This window comes from Vigna unguiculata, chromosome 3, assembly GCF_037176805.1.
Source record: "Vigna unguiculata cultivar grain cowpea cultivar isolate G323 ecotype 2 chromosome 3, ASM3717680v1, whole genome shotgun sequence".
Lineage (NCBI taxonomy): Eukaryota > Viridiplantae > Streptophyta > Magnoliopsida > Fabales > Fabaceae > Vigna > Vigna unguiculata.
Window position 1 is genome coordinate 67464757 of NC_140794.1, and position 19107 is coordinate 67483863.

Consider the following 19107-nt stretch of genomic DNA (forward strand, 5'->3'; position numbering starts at 1 on the left):
AGACTAATGGATGACGTGTCTTAGAAACACCAAGGATTTGGCATCGGTTTTCAGTACTGGAAAAATTATGCGCGATAAAAAAATACATGAATAACTAAATCGAGCCTAACAAACTTATTAAAAATTATACTTAAAAATCTTCGCATAGTTCAAAAGCTTTTGAAATTATCAAAACAAATACACTCCAAATGAAAAAAAAGTTGTTCAACTTCACTACAGTAATATCCTGGATTTAATGGTTAATCATTTGCTATCATACCACTCTTGGCCCCTGGTTCAAGAGTGGAATCAAACTAAAATAGCAGCAAAAAAAGACTTCACTAGACTATGTTCAGAGATATCTGACCTAAAAAGTAATCTCCATAACAATAATCAACTTCTTGAGTAAACGAAAAATCCGATCTTTCCGACTACCTAGATGAAATTTTATAGACATAAACGCAATTGAAATATGAAAACATAACACAGAGACAGCTTAAAATGAACGATTCTTTCCTTAGCTTTATGATAACAATGTCAACTAGTAATGAACTTGACAAAAAATTCATCATCAACCTACGAATAATCAAACTCCTTGACTATATGCAAAATATTACCACTAACATGCATACAATCAAAGGTAAACATTCTATAGCGGTTACCGAAAGCATAAGCAACTAAACAATAATCCATTGATAAAATTTGAAAGGTCTTATAACAAAAACAAGCAAAGATGCTATAAGAGTAAGTACTGCATTCTCTGGATTAAATGAACTCATAAAAATGACTATACTAATAAGGATAAATTTGACACAAAACACACCGGGCTCGGATAATAAATCAAAGGAGATAATCATCATAGCCCCATCTTAGAGTGACACTTTACTCTTCTTCAGAGGCTGTTTCACCGCTCTTCTTGTTATGCTTCCTCGCGTACCTCTGGTTCCTCAAAAACTTGGGATCCATCTACAGTTATTGCCAGCGAGAAACCATTCAAACAAATAAAAATCACATTTTTTTTTTGCATAAAATGTGAATTATTCGAAACTACTTTATCGCAACTCAATAAAGAAAGAAAAACCCATAATAGAAGAAGAGGAGAGTACCCCTTTGGTGGAAGTGTGGCGATGCCTCTTTGGCTTTTTGATGCCATTCTTGTGGGCCTTGTAGGACTGGTTGTGAGCGGTGTGGTTCTTCGACTTTGCCATCTCTGCAATTCAATGAAAAACAAGTTACACAACGAAGAGAGAACATAAAAAGAGTAAACACATTCAAATGAAATCGAAGAGATCGAACCCTAATCGTGAAGATCCGGTTGCGCTAGGGTTTTCTGCGGAACAGAACTCATTGGGAAGAATATATAGCTATATATGTTACCACCATCTGAGGCAAAACCCTAGGACTTTCACTGAAATGACGATAATACCCTTGCTTATCGGAAGTGGCGTGGGTTGCTGTAAAGGGAGACATGGGCTTTCGGCCCATGATAACAAGATTCTTGAGGCCCAATTATTAAACATAAAATTGATTTGAATGCTTTGTGAAATAGTTGAGAGTTAATATTAACAAATACATTTTCTGTTTTTTTAGTTTTTAATTTATAATTCTATCGAATAACTCACATCTCTATTAATTTTATTCTTCAAATAATTTAATAGTTCATTAAAATAATTGATTTAGTGTAATTTTTTTAATTAATTAACAAATTTGATTGAATCCAATGAGTTATGTTTTAATAGTTTTTGAGTAATCAAATAGATATACTCCCTTGGTCATTGTAATTATAAATTTTTCTTGGAATATTTAATGGAGTCATACTCATAATGTTATTTTATAATAATAAGTATGTGTGTTGTTGCATAGAATGAAAATAACAGTCACAGTAGAGAAGTTGTTTAGAGGAATGGGTCCCTCCCTGTGTGTTCTTAGTTAGATGTGGTGTTTGGAAGAAAAAAAGAAAAAGAAAAAAGAGGAGCATTCCTACCACATGCGTTTGAAACGCTGAATTGAATTAATTGCCTAAAAAGACAATCAATCTAAGACTTGGTTTGGTGGGATCTAGGTTAGCTTCCCTTCTCCTCTTCGATCTGGGACTTCTCGATTCTCCCCCAACACCGACACAACACCTACATCTGCAATTCAAGCATGTTTCTCTTCGACTGGTTCTATGGCATTCTAGCTTCCCTCGGCCTTTGGCAGAAAGAAGCCAAGATTCTCTTCCTCGGTCTCGATAATGCCGGAAAGACTACCCTCCTTCACATGCTCAAAGACGAGGTTTCTCTTCCCTAACGTCAGATACCCTTTTATTTTTTCTAATTTTTTTTTCTTTACTGAAAAAAGTTTCTATCTTTTTGATGCAATTGCAGAGATTAGTTCAGCACCAGCCAACCCAACACCCCACTTCGGAGGAATTGAGCATTGGAAAGATCAAGTTTAAGGCTTTTGATTTGGGGGGTCATCAAGTTGCCCGTAGAGTCTGGAAGGACTATTATGCCAAGGTCAATGTCTTCAATCATTTTGGGCTATCAATTTCGGATTTTCTACCTTTTCATTGATAAATTCTTGTGATACGCAAAAGTTTATGGGTTTTTTCAGTTTCTTACAAGCGAGACTTGGTAGTGCCTTGTAATAAAAATTAGACCTACTTTGATATCATTTGTGCCCCCTGCTATTAATATAGTTAGTGCATTGTCCTTGTTAGTGCCTTAGGACTATTTGCTTTCAGTTGGAATTGGATGTGTAGATTTGTGATTTCTCTTTTCAAATCTTGATATTTTGCTTCTGGAAAATGGTACTTCTTTTGTGCTTCTGAAGAAAAGGGGTAGATTTTATTTAGGTGGCCAGTGGGCATTTGTTCTCACTCTGTCACCAATCACTCCCCCCGCTATACATGTGCATGTTTTTCAAATGTTTCCGGCTAATTTCATAGTGAAGTTTTGCTTTCTGTTGGATGTGATAGAACATTGTTCTTCTTGTTTGATTCTTGGTCAAACGTTTCCTCTCTTCCTAAATGGAAGGTCTTTGGACTTGCCGACTTGTTGATGTTTTGTAGATCCACCAGTGGCTGTAGGGTTGGCTTTTTCATTCTTGTTTACTTCCTATTTGATGTGCCTGCTAGCTTTTTATAACGAGTAGCTTTGGCTCTACTCTACATTCCTGTCATATTTTGCTGATGCACTGTTGCTGTTCTGAAACACTTCAAACTTCTTACTTTATATCAGATCATGGCTTCCTACAACTTTGTCTCCTCTTGTTTAAGATATATTGTAATTTTTTAACTCCACTTACATCTGACTTGATTTTCATATGTGTTCACTGATTTAGATTTCGAATTGTATTCATGATCTGATTCATGAGAGCTAAATATCGATTGTGAAAATAAATTTTACAGATAACACTTCTTTCAACGTTGTAGGGTGTGCTTTACTAGTATATTTCCTGACATGTCTAACATAGTCCAGATGATTTAGAAAGAAAAGAGCACACAGAGAAAAGTTTTATAAATCTCTGAAAGAGCTAGAGTAGATGCATCTATTCAATTTAAGAAGTAGCGCAAACATCTAAATTGATGCATTCTCCTAGCCGTGAAGGCACAGAGATATTCAATAAGATAAGCATGAAATCAGTTTGATGGTCATCACCTATCAACGTTCCCAATTCAAGTATGTATTTTTGTTTCAGAATTTTTTTCTGCAAGTGTGTCATGCATGGCTAGTTTCCATTGAGCTATAACTTATTGATGATGGTGATTTCCTACTTTCTTCATCAACGGCTGTTTAATGTGCAATGACAGAATGGTGCTTAGAATTATTTGAAAATGCTTTCGAATTGACAATCACTTTGCTTTTCAGGTGGATGCAGTAGTTTACCTGGTTGATGCCTATGACAAAGAGAGGTTCACAGAATCAAAGAAGGAGCTTGATGCCTTGCTTTCGGACGAATCATTGGCAAATGTTCCATTTCTTGTGCTAGGGAACAAGATTGACATTCCATATGCTGCATCAGAAGAAGAGCTACGTTATCATCTGGGTCTGACCAATTTCACCACAGGGAAGGGGAAGGTGAACCTCACAGAGTCCAACCTTCGGCCTCTGGAAGTGTTCATGTGCAGCATTGTCCGCAAAATGGGATATGGAGATGGCTTCCAGTGGGTGTCTCAGTACATTAAGTAGATTCTGTCATCGTTTCCCCCTTTCTTTGATCTACTAGCACAGTCTGCAGTTACATCAGAAGAGGTTTTATCTTTGTTTTTGCTTTTGATGATTTCATTTTCATTGGATTATTTGATACAACTGCAGTGATGTTATGTGTCACAATTTGTATCTTTAGAAGTTTTCTCTTGTCGGGGGATATTTTCTGTCTCAAACACTGGATTCTGTTGTAGGGACTATGTATGATTTTAAGGAACACAGTAATAAATCTGGCGATGTCTTCTTCCACATTTTTTTCCAACGCATTTCTCTAGTCTCTTTCTCTTGTGATCTGATGATGATGTTTGACAAATATGAAAATAGAGAGAAAGTGCCTCTGAATAGCTTTGTGCATGTCTTATGGTAAGGACTTAGAATTAGAAATGGATATAGAAAAAAACATTGTTAATACTGTAGTCTTGGAAATTAAATTATTTGAAAACGAGTAAATTGATAAAAAGAAAAAAAACTCAACTATTTTTGTTGATGTATTTATAAATCGTGAAGAAATTGCACACATATTACATAGCGATAACATGTTATTGTAATGTCTTGTGCAATGATTTTGTAATGTAATATTGATTATTATAGCTACTCTCGGGCGTATATTTTTTATTAACAATTTTTTTGTTGTCAATATCTAAATTCCATAAATCTGATTCTTTTAAAAAGGTTTTATATGTAATGTTAATTTTATTTTTAATGAATAAAATATTTTAAAAATACATGTAGAGTAAATTTCGTTATTGTATGTATCTATAATTTTATATAATGAAGATGTTTTTTTTTTCACATTTCGTTATTTTAATTTTATCTTTAATTATTTTATAAATAATTTGTTTTTTAACGTTATTTTAATTTTCTTTTTTGTTTTAACAATTATTTTAAAAATATTTTTTATATACATATTTTATTTTTGATTTAAATATATTTTTGATCCTTTAATTTTTAAGTGAATTTTGGAATTAGTCCATCTCAAAACTTTAGACCAATTTAGTGTCTCATCTTTCGAGAGACGTGAATTTAATTTTCTTAATCAAATCTTTCACACTTCATAATAGTATTTGACCTAACATTAAAATTTCAAAATTTACTGAAAATTAAGGGATTAAAAACATATTTACTTCTTTATTTTTTTAATTTTATATTTAATAACTATTTTAAAAATTAGTTATATATTTTTATTGATTTTAATTTAAATTTTTATAAAAATTAAAAATACGAACACACATATAATTGATTAATAGTTGTGAGTTTTAATCCGTAAATTTTGTGAAAGTGAAAAAATAAATAAAAGGGAAAAATAAAGAAGAACATTTTAGTGCAGTACATTTGCTTCTTCAGGTTGAAAGGAATTGAAAAACGCCTCTCACACACGCCATTCTTTTCGTAATTATGTGACAACAACTTCTCACGTCCCTGTAGATTTTATTTGTTCTCTTCTTTAGCTTCTTCTGGAGCTAACTGTTTCTGAAAAATCTGTGCTTTTATTTTATATATATATATATAAACTGTTCAACCCAGTGACGTGTACCAACCAATCAAATTCTCACAACTGGAATTTTTACCCAATGACAGGCTACTCCGGTATCTCCTCTTTTACCCTCAATAAAACATTTTTTGCTTCGATGCTCTCTGCGGCTGCTCAGCCCATATTATTCACCGGCCTAGCCGGTGGCCGCAATTCTTCAATATATATTCTGATGTGATGAGAAGTAACCGAAGGCAGAAAACATAAGAAAATAGAAAAGGAAAAGAACACCTGTTCTTTTTGGTGTTGCGTTTTCTTGGTTTATCTGTGGATTCTTCATCAGAATTAATACTTAGGAAGTTTATTTTCCTATTTTGGCTTCGCGGGTGGGGGTCGCCGGCGGTTTTGACAGCGTTAGAGATTTTGTTGTTTATTAAAAAGAAAGAATGTTTCTTTTTGATTGGTTCTATGGAATTTTGGCAAGTCTTGGACTGTGGCAGAAGGAGGCAAAGATTTTGTTCCTGGGGTTAGATAATGCTGGCAAGACCACTTTGCTTCACATGCTCAAAGATGAGGTTTTTTTCTTTACTTTTTTTTTTGTTTTAACTTTGCTTTTTGTGATTTCCTATAATTGGGTTATTGCTCAAGGGTATATGAGTTTGAAGGTTTTCTTTGATGATAAATAAAATTTGTGCAGAGATTAGTTCAGCATCAACCTACTCAATATCCCACCTCAGAGGAGTTGAGTATTGGGAAGATAAAGTTTAAGGCTTTCGATTTGGGTGGCCACCAGATTGCTCGTAGGGTTTGGAAGGATTATTACGCCAAGGTTTGTTTATTCTTTATGTCAATTGATATTTCATTTTCTTGTTGAGTTTCATGTTTATGAATACAGGACACTTGAATGACTTTAGTTCATTACTATTATTGTAAGTATTATTGGGCATGGTTTGTTAGGATAGTAGTTTGAGTTTACATTATTATTAGGTTTTTAGATTGATGGTTCAAAGCATGCTCGAACTTTCTGTATTGTAAATACCATGTTACTGAGTATGGATTTGACAAATGCTAAATAATGTATATGCTGTATGAGGAAAAGTTTTAACAAACAACGCACCAAAAGAGTTGAGAATGTGTTATTTGTTTAATAGATTAAAATGTTAGGTTTTTATTGGAAAATGAAATTGTTTGCTCCTTTGTAATTTTCAATGCAATTCTAACAAGGTAAATGTTTTATTTATTGATATCCTTCTGATCTCCATCAAAACAGGGACTGTTGCTTGTTGTATCTATAGTTCTTATTTTGAAATTGTGTACCTCTTTTATATAATCTGAATTATTGTGCCTTTTTCTGAGTCCTGTCTTGTTTTTCCTTTACCAATTGTTGGCATTAGCTGGTTTTCTGGCCAATTAAGAAAAACAGTGCTGCGTGATACAGATTTTTTATCTGGTTGAAATCTGGTTTAACACATTTTTTATCTGGTTGAAATCTGGTTTAACACGCAACGGATATTACCTGGTTGTGGAAGTATCTTTTCTGCATGGCTTTTCTTTTGCTGCTTGCATATTATAGGAAGAGTGATGGGGTTTTAGGTGTAGGGTCAATTGAGTATCAGGAAGGCTAAAACCTGCATATCAAATCACTTACATGGTAGCCATCTACTTCTCAAATCGAAACATTGACATGAACATGAAACTTATCTGGAGTCCAGATTTTGTATTGATTTTTTTTGTATTATCTTCTGCTGAGTATGAAAAAATAGACTAATGTTGGTATATTTAAATTCTTTTTAACATATGTTAAAACATCAAAATCAGTATCTATAAATGTGTTTTGAAAGGAGTCCAGACTCTATTGGAATTTTTTTGTGTTGTCCTATACGGAGTATAAAAAATAGACTAATGTTGGTATGTTAAACTTCTTTTTAACATACGTGAAAATATAAAAATCAGTATCTATAAATGTATTTTGAAAGCACGACAAAGTGAAAAAAAAAAAAAAATCCAAGGAGGGAATCCAAATTCAATTTATCCAATTATTGTGATGCTAGAAACTGTAATTTGCATACTGATATGATGAGGATGTAGGTGGATGCTGTTGTATACCTGGTTGATGCATATGACAAAGAAAGATTTTCAGAATCAAAGAAGGAGTTGGATGCTCTTCTTTCTGATGAATCACTTGCAAATGTGCCTTTCCTTATATTGGGAAACAAGATTGACATACCTTATGCTGCCTCAGAGGATGAGCTACGCTATCACATGGGTCTCAGTAACTTCACCACAGGGAAGGGCAAGGTTAATTTGGCTGACTCCAATCTTCGTCCGTTGGAGGTTTTCATGTGCAGTATTGTCCGCAAGATGGGTTATGGTGAAGGCTTTCAGTGGCTCTCTCAGTACATTAAATAGAATACATCAAGTGTGTGTTTCTAGACGAATCTGCTCATGTAAATTGAATGCTTGAATATGGTGATTTTACTTTTTGTTATGAAATATTTAAGCTTGTGTTGCTGTTTCTGTATAGGTTATTGAAATTACAGGAGTAATAAATAATGGCTTTTAATGTTATGTTTCACAGTGCTTTTCGTTCTTGTTGACAATCTTGGGGAAATTGGTGGTTGGTAATCTTAGGATACTTTTCACAATCTCGTGTTTTCAATAAAAGCGGCTTGAGAGAGGTCTCATAAGTGATTGCAGTTCCAAGTTGGCAATGAATTTGGTACCCATTTGAGTTATTTGAAGAAAACAACTTATTTATTGACTATGATTGCACAATTTAATGAAAATTAGTGCTCAGAAACACAATTCTGAAATAAGTACTTTTGATTAAGAAAAGTGTGTAGAGGCTTGTTTCAAGTGCATGAATCCATTAATTATTATCTAAATAGATATCCTATCAGATGAGAGAATTATTTTTATTTGATAATAATACAATGTTGTATGTCAAAGGTTCATGGATCATTAAGACTGAATTCAAATTAAGGAATACATTTGAGGAATAAGAAAAATAAAGAAATGTAAAAGAAAGAGAGTGAAAAGTGATATTTTATTTGAATTAACAGAGTGAAAAATGAAAAGAAATGAGAATGAAATTTATAGGAGCTTCTGAATAATTTGATTGACATAATAAATTTTTAAAAACTATAAACTGATATATTTAATAAATTATCATATACATTAACTTTAATTATTAGATTATAAGTTTATTAAATTTCTATTATTATTATTATTATTATTATTATTTTATGATTTATTTTTATTTTAATATTTTATTATTTTATATATTATTTTATGAATTTATTTTTTATTATGATTTTTAAATTTAACGAATTTATTTAAATTATCATTATTGTTTTTAATGTGTTTATTATTATTATTATTATTTAATATTTGTTATTAGTATCCAATAAAGGAATGCATCGGAGTAATGTACTTCAAACAGGTAAAATTGTATTTGATCGGTGGGTCTCTCTTTGTTTTTCCTCATCCCAGTAGAGAGGAATGTTTCATATATTCCTTGCTTCTCTTTTTTCACCCATCGAATATTACTGGATGCAAATAACAAAGTTACTCACATTTCAATCAAGCATATGCAAACACAACATTAAACAAATTATGTCATATTTTAACCTTAAATCATTCTCACAAGATCTAATAATCCGTTCTAATTTTCAAATAAGAATATATCCTTATAATTATGTCCGTCTCCATTCAAACGAAGGTAGAAGTAGCGTACAAAATGAAAGGGCATGTTTTATTTTAACTAAAAGTTATATGAATATGACTTTAAGAAAGAAAAAAAAAACATTATTAAGCCTGTTCTTTAAGAAGTACACATGCACTGTACTTTGCTGCCAAGGCAGCTTCAAATTGAATCAAAGCTACTCAGCTTTACTACATACAGTTAGAGACTATATTGTCCCAACTTTACTCCTCCATCCCTAACCTTATAGTCTTATAAACGTGTTACTGAAAATACCAATCAATGGACAATTTTCTTCAGAATCATACATATTTGCCTAAATTAATATTCATACAATTGGTTTTGAATTAATATTTATTTTAAAACAGTTATTGAGGCGAGAATCATATAATATAACAACCTTGTAATCATTAAAGAGATCACTGATATTGGACATGGTACGAAACAAAAAGTTTCTTTGTACATACAGTCTAATTTTGAAGATGTGTTGGCGCCTTTAGTTGCCTCAGTTCCTATCTTTGAGGCAAAAGGCCAGGCTTGTAGCTGTAACTATTCTAGTATTCTGTAAATATTTGGGGTGGCACAGTGTTTCAATTGAACGTAGAGGCCAATGACACATGAAAACCTAATATGATGTCCCATTCTAGGATATTAAGTTAGTCTAAAAGGGTCAAAGGGAACTTACAAGATCCACAGGATATATAAAAAAAGATTGCACCCCTAGAAGAAAAATCTGTTTGGGTAAGCTATGCCTTCAGTTCCATGTCAACTTCAGTACTAAGAAGTTGCTCGTATTCCCGTTCCAGCTGCACAAAGGAATGATCTACAGGTGAACAAACATGCAAAACCAAATCCTCCTAGTACTAATGAAATGTATGTATAATTTAACTGTCACCTTTGCTTGATCTAGGGCCACTTTCATCCTCCTATACTCTTCTTGTGCTTTCTTCGACCGGAACATAGCCTGAACCCTCACCACTGATCTCTCAACACGTTCTTCAGCTTGTTTCCTACCAGTTCGAAAGAATTCCTCCTCTACAACACTTTCCTTATCCTGATCTCCAGTTCCCACTTCAGCAGTTCTGACCTGCAGCCCTCGGAAGCCCCTTCTCTTCAAACGCCAACGCAGCACCGCTTTCTCAACCACACCTACAGACCAGAGAATTTTGCGATAATGCTTCCGCAGCTGAAAGCAACGAAAAGCAGCCTGCATTGTAACATGGACGTTAGTCAATTTATCCAACCAAATCAGCTGTTAACGTATGTGCCAACTAGCAGAGAAAATTTTACTTGAATTTTAACAGCATGGCGACGCATGAGGAGAAATTCTTTACGAATCTTCCATGTGCGGAATGTACACTGAATGCGAGCAGCAGCTCCCATCATTTTCTTTGTCTCGAAGTTCCTGAACGCATGCTGAATTTTCATTGCTGCAACTATTTTGCGTGCTTCAGCCTCTGGATTGGAAGACATAACTGCGTTAGTTCTCAGTTTTAGATTGTGCTCCCTAAATGCAGCCTGTATGCGGGCAGCTGCATCAGCAGCAGTTCGGTAAGCTGCCAATGTATCCTTCATGTTCTGCTGGTCATCAGTAAGGCATGCAGAATTTACTGTATCAGTTGTGCTAGTTTCCAACGAGCCGCTGATATTTCCAGCTAAGCTCATGTCATTAAAGTGCTGAACCAGAGATTTTTCAGAAAGATAAGCTGCTAAGCCATCATGACCCCTCATATAAGCAAGATCAGCAGCAGTGCAACCACCAGGATTTTTTGGCGTAGGATCAGTAACCAAATTTGACTTTGCCCCAGCAGACAGCAGAGTAGCAACCATTTTTTCCCTGAAAATACAAATATATAAGAAAATTTTCATTCAAAGTTCAAGCAGCCCACTTAACAAAGGTCATGCTAAATTCAATTGACTATTTTAATGCCTGGTTTTATATAGGAAAAGAAGGAACACAAAGAACATGACTGGTGAAACCTCATCAGAAAAGGATTTTTTGGTCAATGTATTTGCAGAAGGGTTAACAGTGTAAACAAGTGGGGTGTCTGTGTATTGTACCTTCCATAATATGCTGCCCAATGAAGAGCTGTCCATCCAAATCTATCACGGAAATCCAGCGACAAGCCTGACCATGAAAATAAGGAAACAGCCCAAGTATATCCCAAAATAGCACACAAATGGATTACGCTCTGGCCATGTGAATCATACTCAGTCGTCTTATAGCCTAGAACAATTCTTTCCAAAAGCCATTCCCTTAGCCTGTTTTTCAACGCAATTCCAAAGAGGGCATCTTTTGCTTGTGAAAATGGAATCTGGTTGTCTTCAGTTGACTTGATTAAATACTGCCAACTATTGGAAATAAATGCTGTTCTGAGGGCAAATTGCCTAGCTTCCTTAAGTCTATTAGGTGGTACTTTACAGGAGATGACATCTAGGCTCAGTTGTTTAGCAAAGAGCAAATACGCAAGCCTCATTTGTAGTCGAAACTCATCCCAATTGCTATTCTCTTCCATTGCAGATGTAGGATCATGCAAGACAAGAGTACGATATTCAAAATTAACAACTTGGCTAATAGGCTTATGGCCATCAAAACTCAAGTAGAGATTCACGATTCCTGGAGAATGTGGTGGTACCCAGCACCGATAGAATCCAACCTGAACAATTTCTGCAGGAACGCTAACATCACCACAGACACATAATAGATTGGACTTTGAAAGGTGCATATAATCCTTATGAAAGAATCCAGTCACCAGGACCTGCAAGTAAAGTAATTCAGAAATCAAAATAACAGGTAGCAAACATGTGAATTCATCATGCAGATAGTATGTACTCTGTTAAAACAGTTACAATTTACACACTGCATGCATGTACCAAAGAGCAACTCATAGCACCAATTAAAGAATGATTTTGGTTAGACTGAAAATACCAGTTATTCATATTCCTCAGTTTATATATTTGCAGTTTTCAGCTTTGGAATTCAACAAGAATTCAAGATTGAAAGAAATGACTGAGAAATAAAATGAGAAACCAAATATCACACATTAGAGTTAATTGTAAAGAAAGATATGCTTAATTGATATCAAGCAGATATACAAGAAGGGAAAAGGAAACCTTTGATTTCTCAGAGGAAGACACCCAAGTAGGGGATACATCCGTGATAGTAAATACTTGTTCTGGCTGAGAAATTTGCTGACCATCCACTACCGGGGACAAATATGGTTCATGAACAGATGAAACTGGTGACTCGAGAGCTGGGTCATCTACTGAACATGGTGAATCAGACATGATGTGGTTCACCCACATTCCAAAACTGTCCTGACTTTGCAATCTATCACTGACCAAAGGGTCAAAGGATCCGGCACTTAAAGAAACAGTATTACTCCTCTGCTCATTTGGATTTGCTTGATTGCCCATCATCTGAAATGTAGCAATTTCTGAAAAATTGTAAGTAACACTGTTGCTCCCAGCAATTGGTTGAGGAAGACAATTAAAAGAAGAAATTTCTGCAGATAGATTGTTGACTACCTGGTGACAAAACAAGTATACCAAAGGAGTGGCTATTACAAAGCAAGTATCCCAAGACAAAGGAGGAAAAAGAGGAAGCAAAAAAAAAAAACAGATACAGATATGAGGTATAAAACATAAAATAAACAGGTTATTCACTATAATTTCAAGAACTCTTCTTCAAAATGACCGTCACCTTTCTGTACGGGATTACAGATTTGAAAGTAGTATCATAAAGGGAAAACAGTATCTTAAATCCTTATCACGAATAATGAAACTGTTGACTGGATGACTCATGGAACTAATTTTTACATTCTTGCTTGTTTATAGGACCCATGATTTTTTGTGTATTTGTTAGGAACCATCTGATGTGTATTCAGCAGGATTTTAGGCATTTAGTAGCAGTTATTTTACAGTATTTCCACACTCTCTTCTCTAAAAATTATGATCAACAAGATACACTTTTGCACTTCATATTTTTATGTATCCAATAGAAACAATAATCTGATAGTGAAAAAAAAATTGAAATGCTGATGCCTGGACATCTATTAAATATGTTGTCTACGAAATATAACAAATTCTCTATATGCATACTTAAAAAAGGATGAAAAAGTCTTATGATAAACTTCAAAGGACAGACAATAAGGAGGCAAAAGTTGTGACACTGCAGTTTTTGCAGCTCTTTGGCCTGTTTGGTTGAAGCAGACCACCTGCCATTTTAGAATCTCTTATCTGCTTAGTTTGCTTAAGGAGGTTTGTACTTTTGGCTACTATGTGGTGATTACCTCATGGTTATTTCATGAGAGTTTCCACTATCAACATACGAGAGTTTGGGCAGCCTTGCTGCATATCGAAAACTTTTTTCCTTTCTTGTCCTTTCCATTTTTAATATTAGAATAGAGGATATTTTATCCTCGCCCTAGTTATTGTCAGTGCTTCACTCAGTCTATATCGAATAAAATTTCTTTTTCCATGTAAGAAGAGAAAAAAGTCAAAGAACTAACTGTCTTTTACAGAACTCACGTGAAAAATGAATACAAATGAAGGAAAGATAATTATCTTACATTGCCGAAACTTCCATTCAGTAAAGTTTGATCTTGTTGATTAAAATATGCAACACTGCCTGCAAAAAGTTAATTAAGTTAAAATAAATTAATGATGCACTCCAAAAAAGTGGCTGATTTTGCTTTAATCAATTTACCTCCATTAGGCATGGTAGAGGCATTATGATCATTTGCATCCACTAGGTCATCCCACTCAAGTGTATTAATCTCATGAAGTCTCAGTTCATGACTTTTGTCTTTTACATTGCCACTCATGTCTGTTTTTGTCCAACCAGAAAGGATGAGATTATACACCTTATCAACCAAACAATACGAGATTCGAAGCTTTATAAACTAACAAAAAAATATTATTTTCTGCTTCCTTTGGAAAGATGAGAAGAATAAAAATAAGGCATGTTCTTTTCTTGCAAGCCGTTGTTTCCAGACAAACACTTGCCATCTTCTAAATTAAAATATGATATTTTAAGCAAAGGCCATGAGCCCTTCATACTGATAGCTTTCAACAGTACAACTTTTAAGAAGATATACAACAAAAGTATAAGTTATTTCTCACCACCGGCATATGTGGTTGTGGTCCCTGAATCTATTTCATCTAATACAACCCATGGTGCAGGAGGATCAGAGACAGAACTGGAGTGTGAATTTATAGGAGTGACGGGAGAACCTTGCATCTGTATCACAAACAACAATCCAAAGGCAACAAAGCCAAGTTATATCCATGTTCACAATAAAATTTAGAACACAAATGGAAGTTTGTTTCTAATTATAAAGATGTTTGAACTTCTAAGTGTCATTAAGAGAAACTAAATGATCAAATCCTATAACTGACAAGTGTTTTTGGAATACTAGATTTTATGATTATAGACAAAACAAATTAACTTATTCTAAAATGCAGTTTTCAATATTTTGAGAAAGTAGACTTTCAGTATACTTAATTTCATAAAACTGACTTGTAAGATAATATTTGCACCCATTTATATACTATATATTGTCATGTCTTTAGTTAATGTGAGATCTTGAACAAACATAATGAAACAATGAATGGGACATAACTTTTACATTAGCAAACGATTTTAATACCACTGCAAGGAAAACAACATTCAATTCTTTTAAAAAATTTCACAGATATGATATGAACCACCTCTGCCATAAAGGCCATGAGTTACCATTTAGTTAAAAAGAAATACAATGGAGACAAGTAGACTCCAAGTCTAGACAAATTTGAAGTAAAAGGAAAGAGGATTATATAATACGGTAGAATGTATAAAGCTGTACTTCGACATCTTTTGATGCTAGATAATAAACTTTCATGCTCATACTAATGATGGTTCTGTTAATATTTTGTCAAGGCCTGCGCAATCATCCAACTTATGAAATAAGACCAAAACACTGGACTTAAAAAAAATTATTATCCCACTTGTCTTGAAGTCAGCTCTTGGAGCTTATATATATTCATCATCAAAACTGTTAAAAGTACATTGTTGGACTTGGCTATCTTTCAAAGTTCAAACAAATATAATGGAAATCAAGACTATGAAAGAGCCTGTGCACACTATACAGAGAAAACAAATGAGGTCTCCATCCAGACCAACTGAAAAAACATTACTGTAAGAAAAAATTGTTATATAGACAGAATAATGCTGTATCCAGACAAATTCAAACGCATTAAACTACATTAACAACTAAAGGATCAGTAGATCACAATCTGACTAATGACTAAAGATGTACATAGTCTTCCTTTTAGACAAAACTACAGTAAACACATAAATCAAGGTTTGTGCAGTTAAATTGAACTTTTGAAAGGAAAAAAGATAAAGGAAATAGTGAACAAACTGACTAATGAATAAATGAGTATGGTTTTCCTTCGAGACAAAACAACATACACAAGACACATAAATCACGGTTCGTGAGGTTAAATTCAACTTTTGAAAGGGAAAAAATAGTGGAAATGCTGAACTTTAACACTACCTCTTGTGTTTCACGATAATGAACAAGGACTATGTGTTCCATACTCCTGAAAAGAAAATAGTGAAAAGAATTTAAGTCACATGTTATTGGCAAACTTATTTTAATTTTATGCTTTAATCAACAAATGCAAGAATAACAGAAGCACCATACTACAGCATAACTCAGCAGAATGAACATGCATAAAATTTTAAAATTGGAGCTTTAAGAGACAACTCATATGCATACTTATCAAGCAGCCAATAACATCTTCGCACAAAATTTGAGTTATCCTGACCATGTGCATAATATACATGTATCCTTTCTTCATTACCAACCTGTTGGGTGCGGAAAAGAAATAAATGACAAAAAAGAAAGTAAAAAATCAGATATTATGGTAATTGATCAATGATAACAAAAAACTAGAGGAAGGAATTATCATCATACATAATAAACACCACATTTGATGATAAAATTAAGAGCAGAAAGCCACAAACTGATCTATCTGCCAAATGGAAAATACTACCCAGAAAGAAAGATAGATATACTGGATCATTATACAAAAATCATATGATACAAAGCCAAGATAATGCATAATATAAATTAAATATCACCAGTTAAATACTTCAGCACTTACAAATCTAACAGTGGATGATATCTAAAACAACTCGACTCCAGACTCCCCTAATTAAAAAACTACTATTTATGGAGAGTACATAATAAATTGAACAGCATTGGTAAAATAGAAAACTGATCTCCAAGAAGCCTTATGTCTTTTAACATTTAACCACGTCTAATCAGTGTTTAGTTCATTCACATTCCACATTAACAATGATCAACTATCCCAAACAATCTGTTAAAGAAACAAAACTAAAATAAAATTAACTCAAGTGAAAACACCAAAGAATGAAAATCCTCACTTTCAAGTGCTCATGAGCTTCTTTAACAGTTTTCCCGTCCTTTTTCTTTTTCCAGTTGTGCCCATCTTTTCGAAAGTTCCTAAGCATCTTGCGATCAAATAAGACAATAGTACCGCCTGTTCACACACAAAACAATAATAAAATAATAATAATAATAATAATAATAATAATAATAATAATAACATTTAACTGGATATTTGACATTGTCTTATGACTAATAGTGAAAAATTATTTGGATGCAAAATAACTATATGAAATTCCATCAGATACATGAACGAAGCCATTTGCAGTTAGATTTTAAATTGCCTTATTCATGTCATAAACAAATAACTGGCGTGTGTTTTTCTGAAAGAAGAAAATCATTGTGAGTAAAACCAGAAGATTACAAAGAGATTTGAGGGAAATGAGACAAAATAAATTTTAAAACCAATAATTAAAGGTGTAGAAGCTTACAATTAAGCAAATAAGCTTGAAAGCACAAAAGTTCCAAAATATGATTATCATGGAATGCTTTCTACCAGTAGGTAAAAATTTTATGGACATTAAGTGATGCATATATAATTTAATATCTATAAGAAAGTACACGGCAGTGCAGAATGGAAACTATGCACCCACTATTTAAATATGAAGTTACAGTTAAATGATAATTACTTTTTGGCAAATTCACTGGCTTGACATTAATGGGAAAATACTTGTAATTACACAGCATGGCATGAATTTCATTGGGACGAAGCCATCTGGTTCTCGCTTCCTCCATAATGCTCCCCACATCCAAATCTGAGGCATATATAATAAAACATGTCAGAACAACAGCAAGACAGATTTCCCTTCCTTTTGACATAGCCTAAATAAAATCTACTTCAGGGGATAATCCCTCCCCCAGATGACAAAAACTAACATCCATGCAACGCAATAGTAGGCTTACCAGGTGATTTATCAAACCTAGGGAACAACTTGCTCCAATTAAATGCTTGAACACAGTGTTTGAACATCTAGAGCTACTACTCACAACATCCATATAAATTACTCTAATCGCTAATTATAAACTAACAAGAAACAAAAAACTACTTCTTGGTCTTGGTCTTAGACACTTGATCAAAATGAACTTAGGCATGATTCAGAAATCAACAGTGAAGTACGTACCTTGCAATGTGTGGAATCCATGTATCTCTGAACCAGCAAGTTGCGCCGCCATGTTATTCGCCATGTTCACAGAAACCTATGGAGATTCCGAACACTTTTCTCTCGCCTCAAAGTCAGCAACTGCATATATTACAAGAAAAAATTTATAAAAAAAAAAAAAAAAAAAAAAAAAAAGAAGTGCAAACTGGTGATGACTCAACAACACAGAGAACAATCATCGTTCTCAACTAACAATAATCAAAATTAAGAGGGTAGTGAGAAACAAATAGAAAGTTGATAAATTTACCTAATTGCAGAGAAGGGTGGGTCTGTTGTCCGAATTAGAACAGATAGAAATATGATCGCCTCGTTAGAGCTGAATCACTCTTTCTTCTTCCTTTCTGTTTTTTTTTTTTTTTTTTCTTTTTCCTATTCTACACTCTGACTCTAACTTTTATTATATTATAAAATATAAATATAATTCATAAATAATAAAATAAGAGTCTTCTTTATTTATTTAAATAAATTAGGAGTTTAGTAAATGTAATAAATAAATAGATGAGGAAATTAAAAGTTTAACATATAAGGAAGGTCTTCACACATTGATTAAGGGTATAAAAATAAAAACAATGATTGTTGGAAAACTTTAAAATACGTTTTTTGAAATAATATTGAAATTATTTAATATTTTTTTAAATATTTTAAACGTTATTTAATAAATAATTATTTATGTTTAATTAAATATATTAAATTTTATTTAATCAATGTTCTCGTAACGTTTTAAATTAAAAATTGTATTAAAATCGCATGACAAGCATTTATTATCTAGCCAAACTTTTATACACACCCTCTTCTTTTAAAATGGCATGACATTCTCATAAAAGCATTATTCACATTTTACAAGTTTGATTTTATTTCGATATGTCTTCGTCATAAAGTAAAAATAAATTATTTTAGTCTTCAACGATACCTTTGTTTATTTATTTGTTGTAGTATAAAAAACTATTAGGTAATATAGTATGTAACTTTACTTCTGTTCTTTTAAGAAGCCATCTTAATTAAAAATATATATTTTATTATTATAGGTGAAAATGTAAGGTCTATAATATCTCAAATGATAAGTTATTTTAAAAATAAAAAAAAAAGATATGGGTACAACAATTCTTATTCGGGAATAAAATGAAACCTTAAGCAATATTTAATACAT

The 19107-nt window shown here is 33.1% G+C and overlaps 4 protein-coding genes across 5 annotated transcripts; 2 read left to right on the forward strand and 2 right to left on the reverse strand.

Annotated features, from left to right (window-relative positions):
* Nucleotides 1-649: 649 nt before the first annotated feature.
* Nucleotides 650-1410, reverse strand: LOC114176787 (large ribosomal subunit protein eL29z). Its single transcript, XM_028061947.2, has 3 exons — nt 1276-1410; nt 1086-1189; nt 650-945 (listed from the first exon to the last, which is right to left on the reverse strand). Exons 2-3 carry the CDS (start codon nt 1185-1187, stop codon nt 862-864), a joined length of 186 nt encoding a protein of 61 aa, XP_027917748.1. The 5' UTR covers nt 1188-1189; nt 1276-1410; the 3' UTR covers nt 650-861.
* Nucleotides 1411-1913: 503 nt separating this feature from the next.
* Nucleotides 1914-4418, forward strand: LOC114179435 (small COPII coat GTPase SAR1A-like). The gene is made up of 3 exons (XM_028065778.2): nt 1914-2253; nt 2346-2477; nt 3831-4418. The coding sequence occupies exons 1-3, from the start codon at nt 2125-2127 to the stop codon at nt 4149-4151; spliced, it is 582 nt and encodes a 193-aa protein (XP_027921579.1). The 5' UTR covers nt 1914-2124; the 3' UTR covers nt 4152-4418.
* Nucleotides 4419-5812: 1394 nt separating this feature from the next.
* On the forward strand, nt 5813-8208 carry LOC114179478 (small COPII coat GTPase SAR1A-like). Its single transcript, XM_028065828.2, has 3 exons — nt 5813-6215; nt 6338-6469; nt 7729-8208. The coding sequence occupies exons 1-3, from the start codon at nt 6087-6089 to the stop codon at nt 8047-8049; spliced, it is 582 nt and encodes a 193-aa protein (XP_027921629.1). The 5' UTR covers nt 5813-6086; the 3' UTR covers nt 8050-8208.
* Nucleotides 8209-9731: 1523 nt separating this feature from the next.
* Nucleotides 9732-18337, reverse strand: LOC114177904 (calmodulin-binding transcription activator 5-like). Of its 2 annotated transcripts, none has more exons than XM_028063500.2 (14): nt 18208-18337; nt 17922-18041; nt 17430-17555; nt 16779-16894; nt 16108-16196; nt 15883-15928; nt 14468-14585; nt 14052-14171; nt 13915-13973; nt 12458-12763; nt 11405-12102; nt 10634-11180; nt 10239-10550; nt 9732-10149 (listed from the first exon to the last, which is right to left on the reverse strand). In XM_028063500.2, the coding sequence occupies exons 2-14, from the start codon at nt 17983-17985 to the stop codon at nt 10090-10092; spliced, it is 2661 nt and encodes an 886-aa protein (XP_027919301.1). In that variant the 5' UTR covers nt 17986-18041; nt 18208-18337; the 3' UTR covers nt 9732-10089. The 2 variants fall into 2 exon arrangements, with proteins under 2 accessions (XP_027919301.1, XP_027919300.1); XM_028063499.2 differs by having other exon boundaries at nt 12458-12871.
* Between the last annotated feature and the right edge of the window lie 770 nt (nt 18338-19107).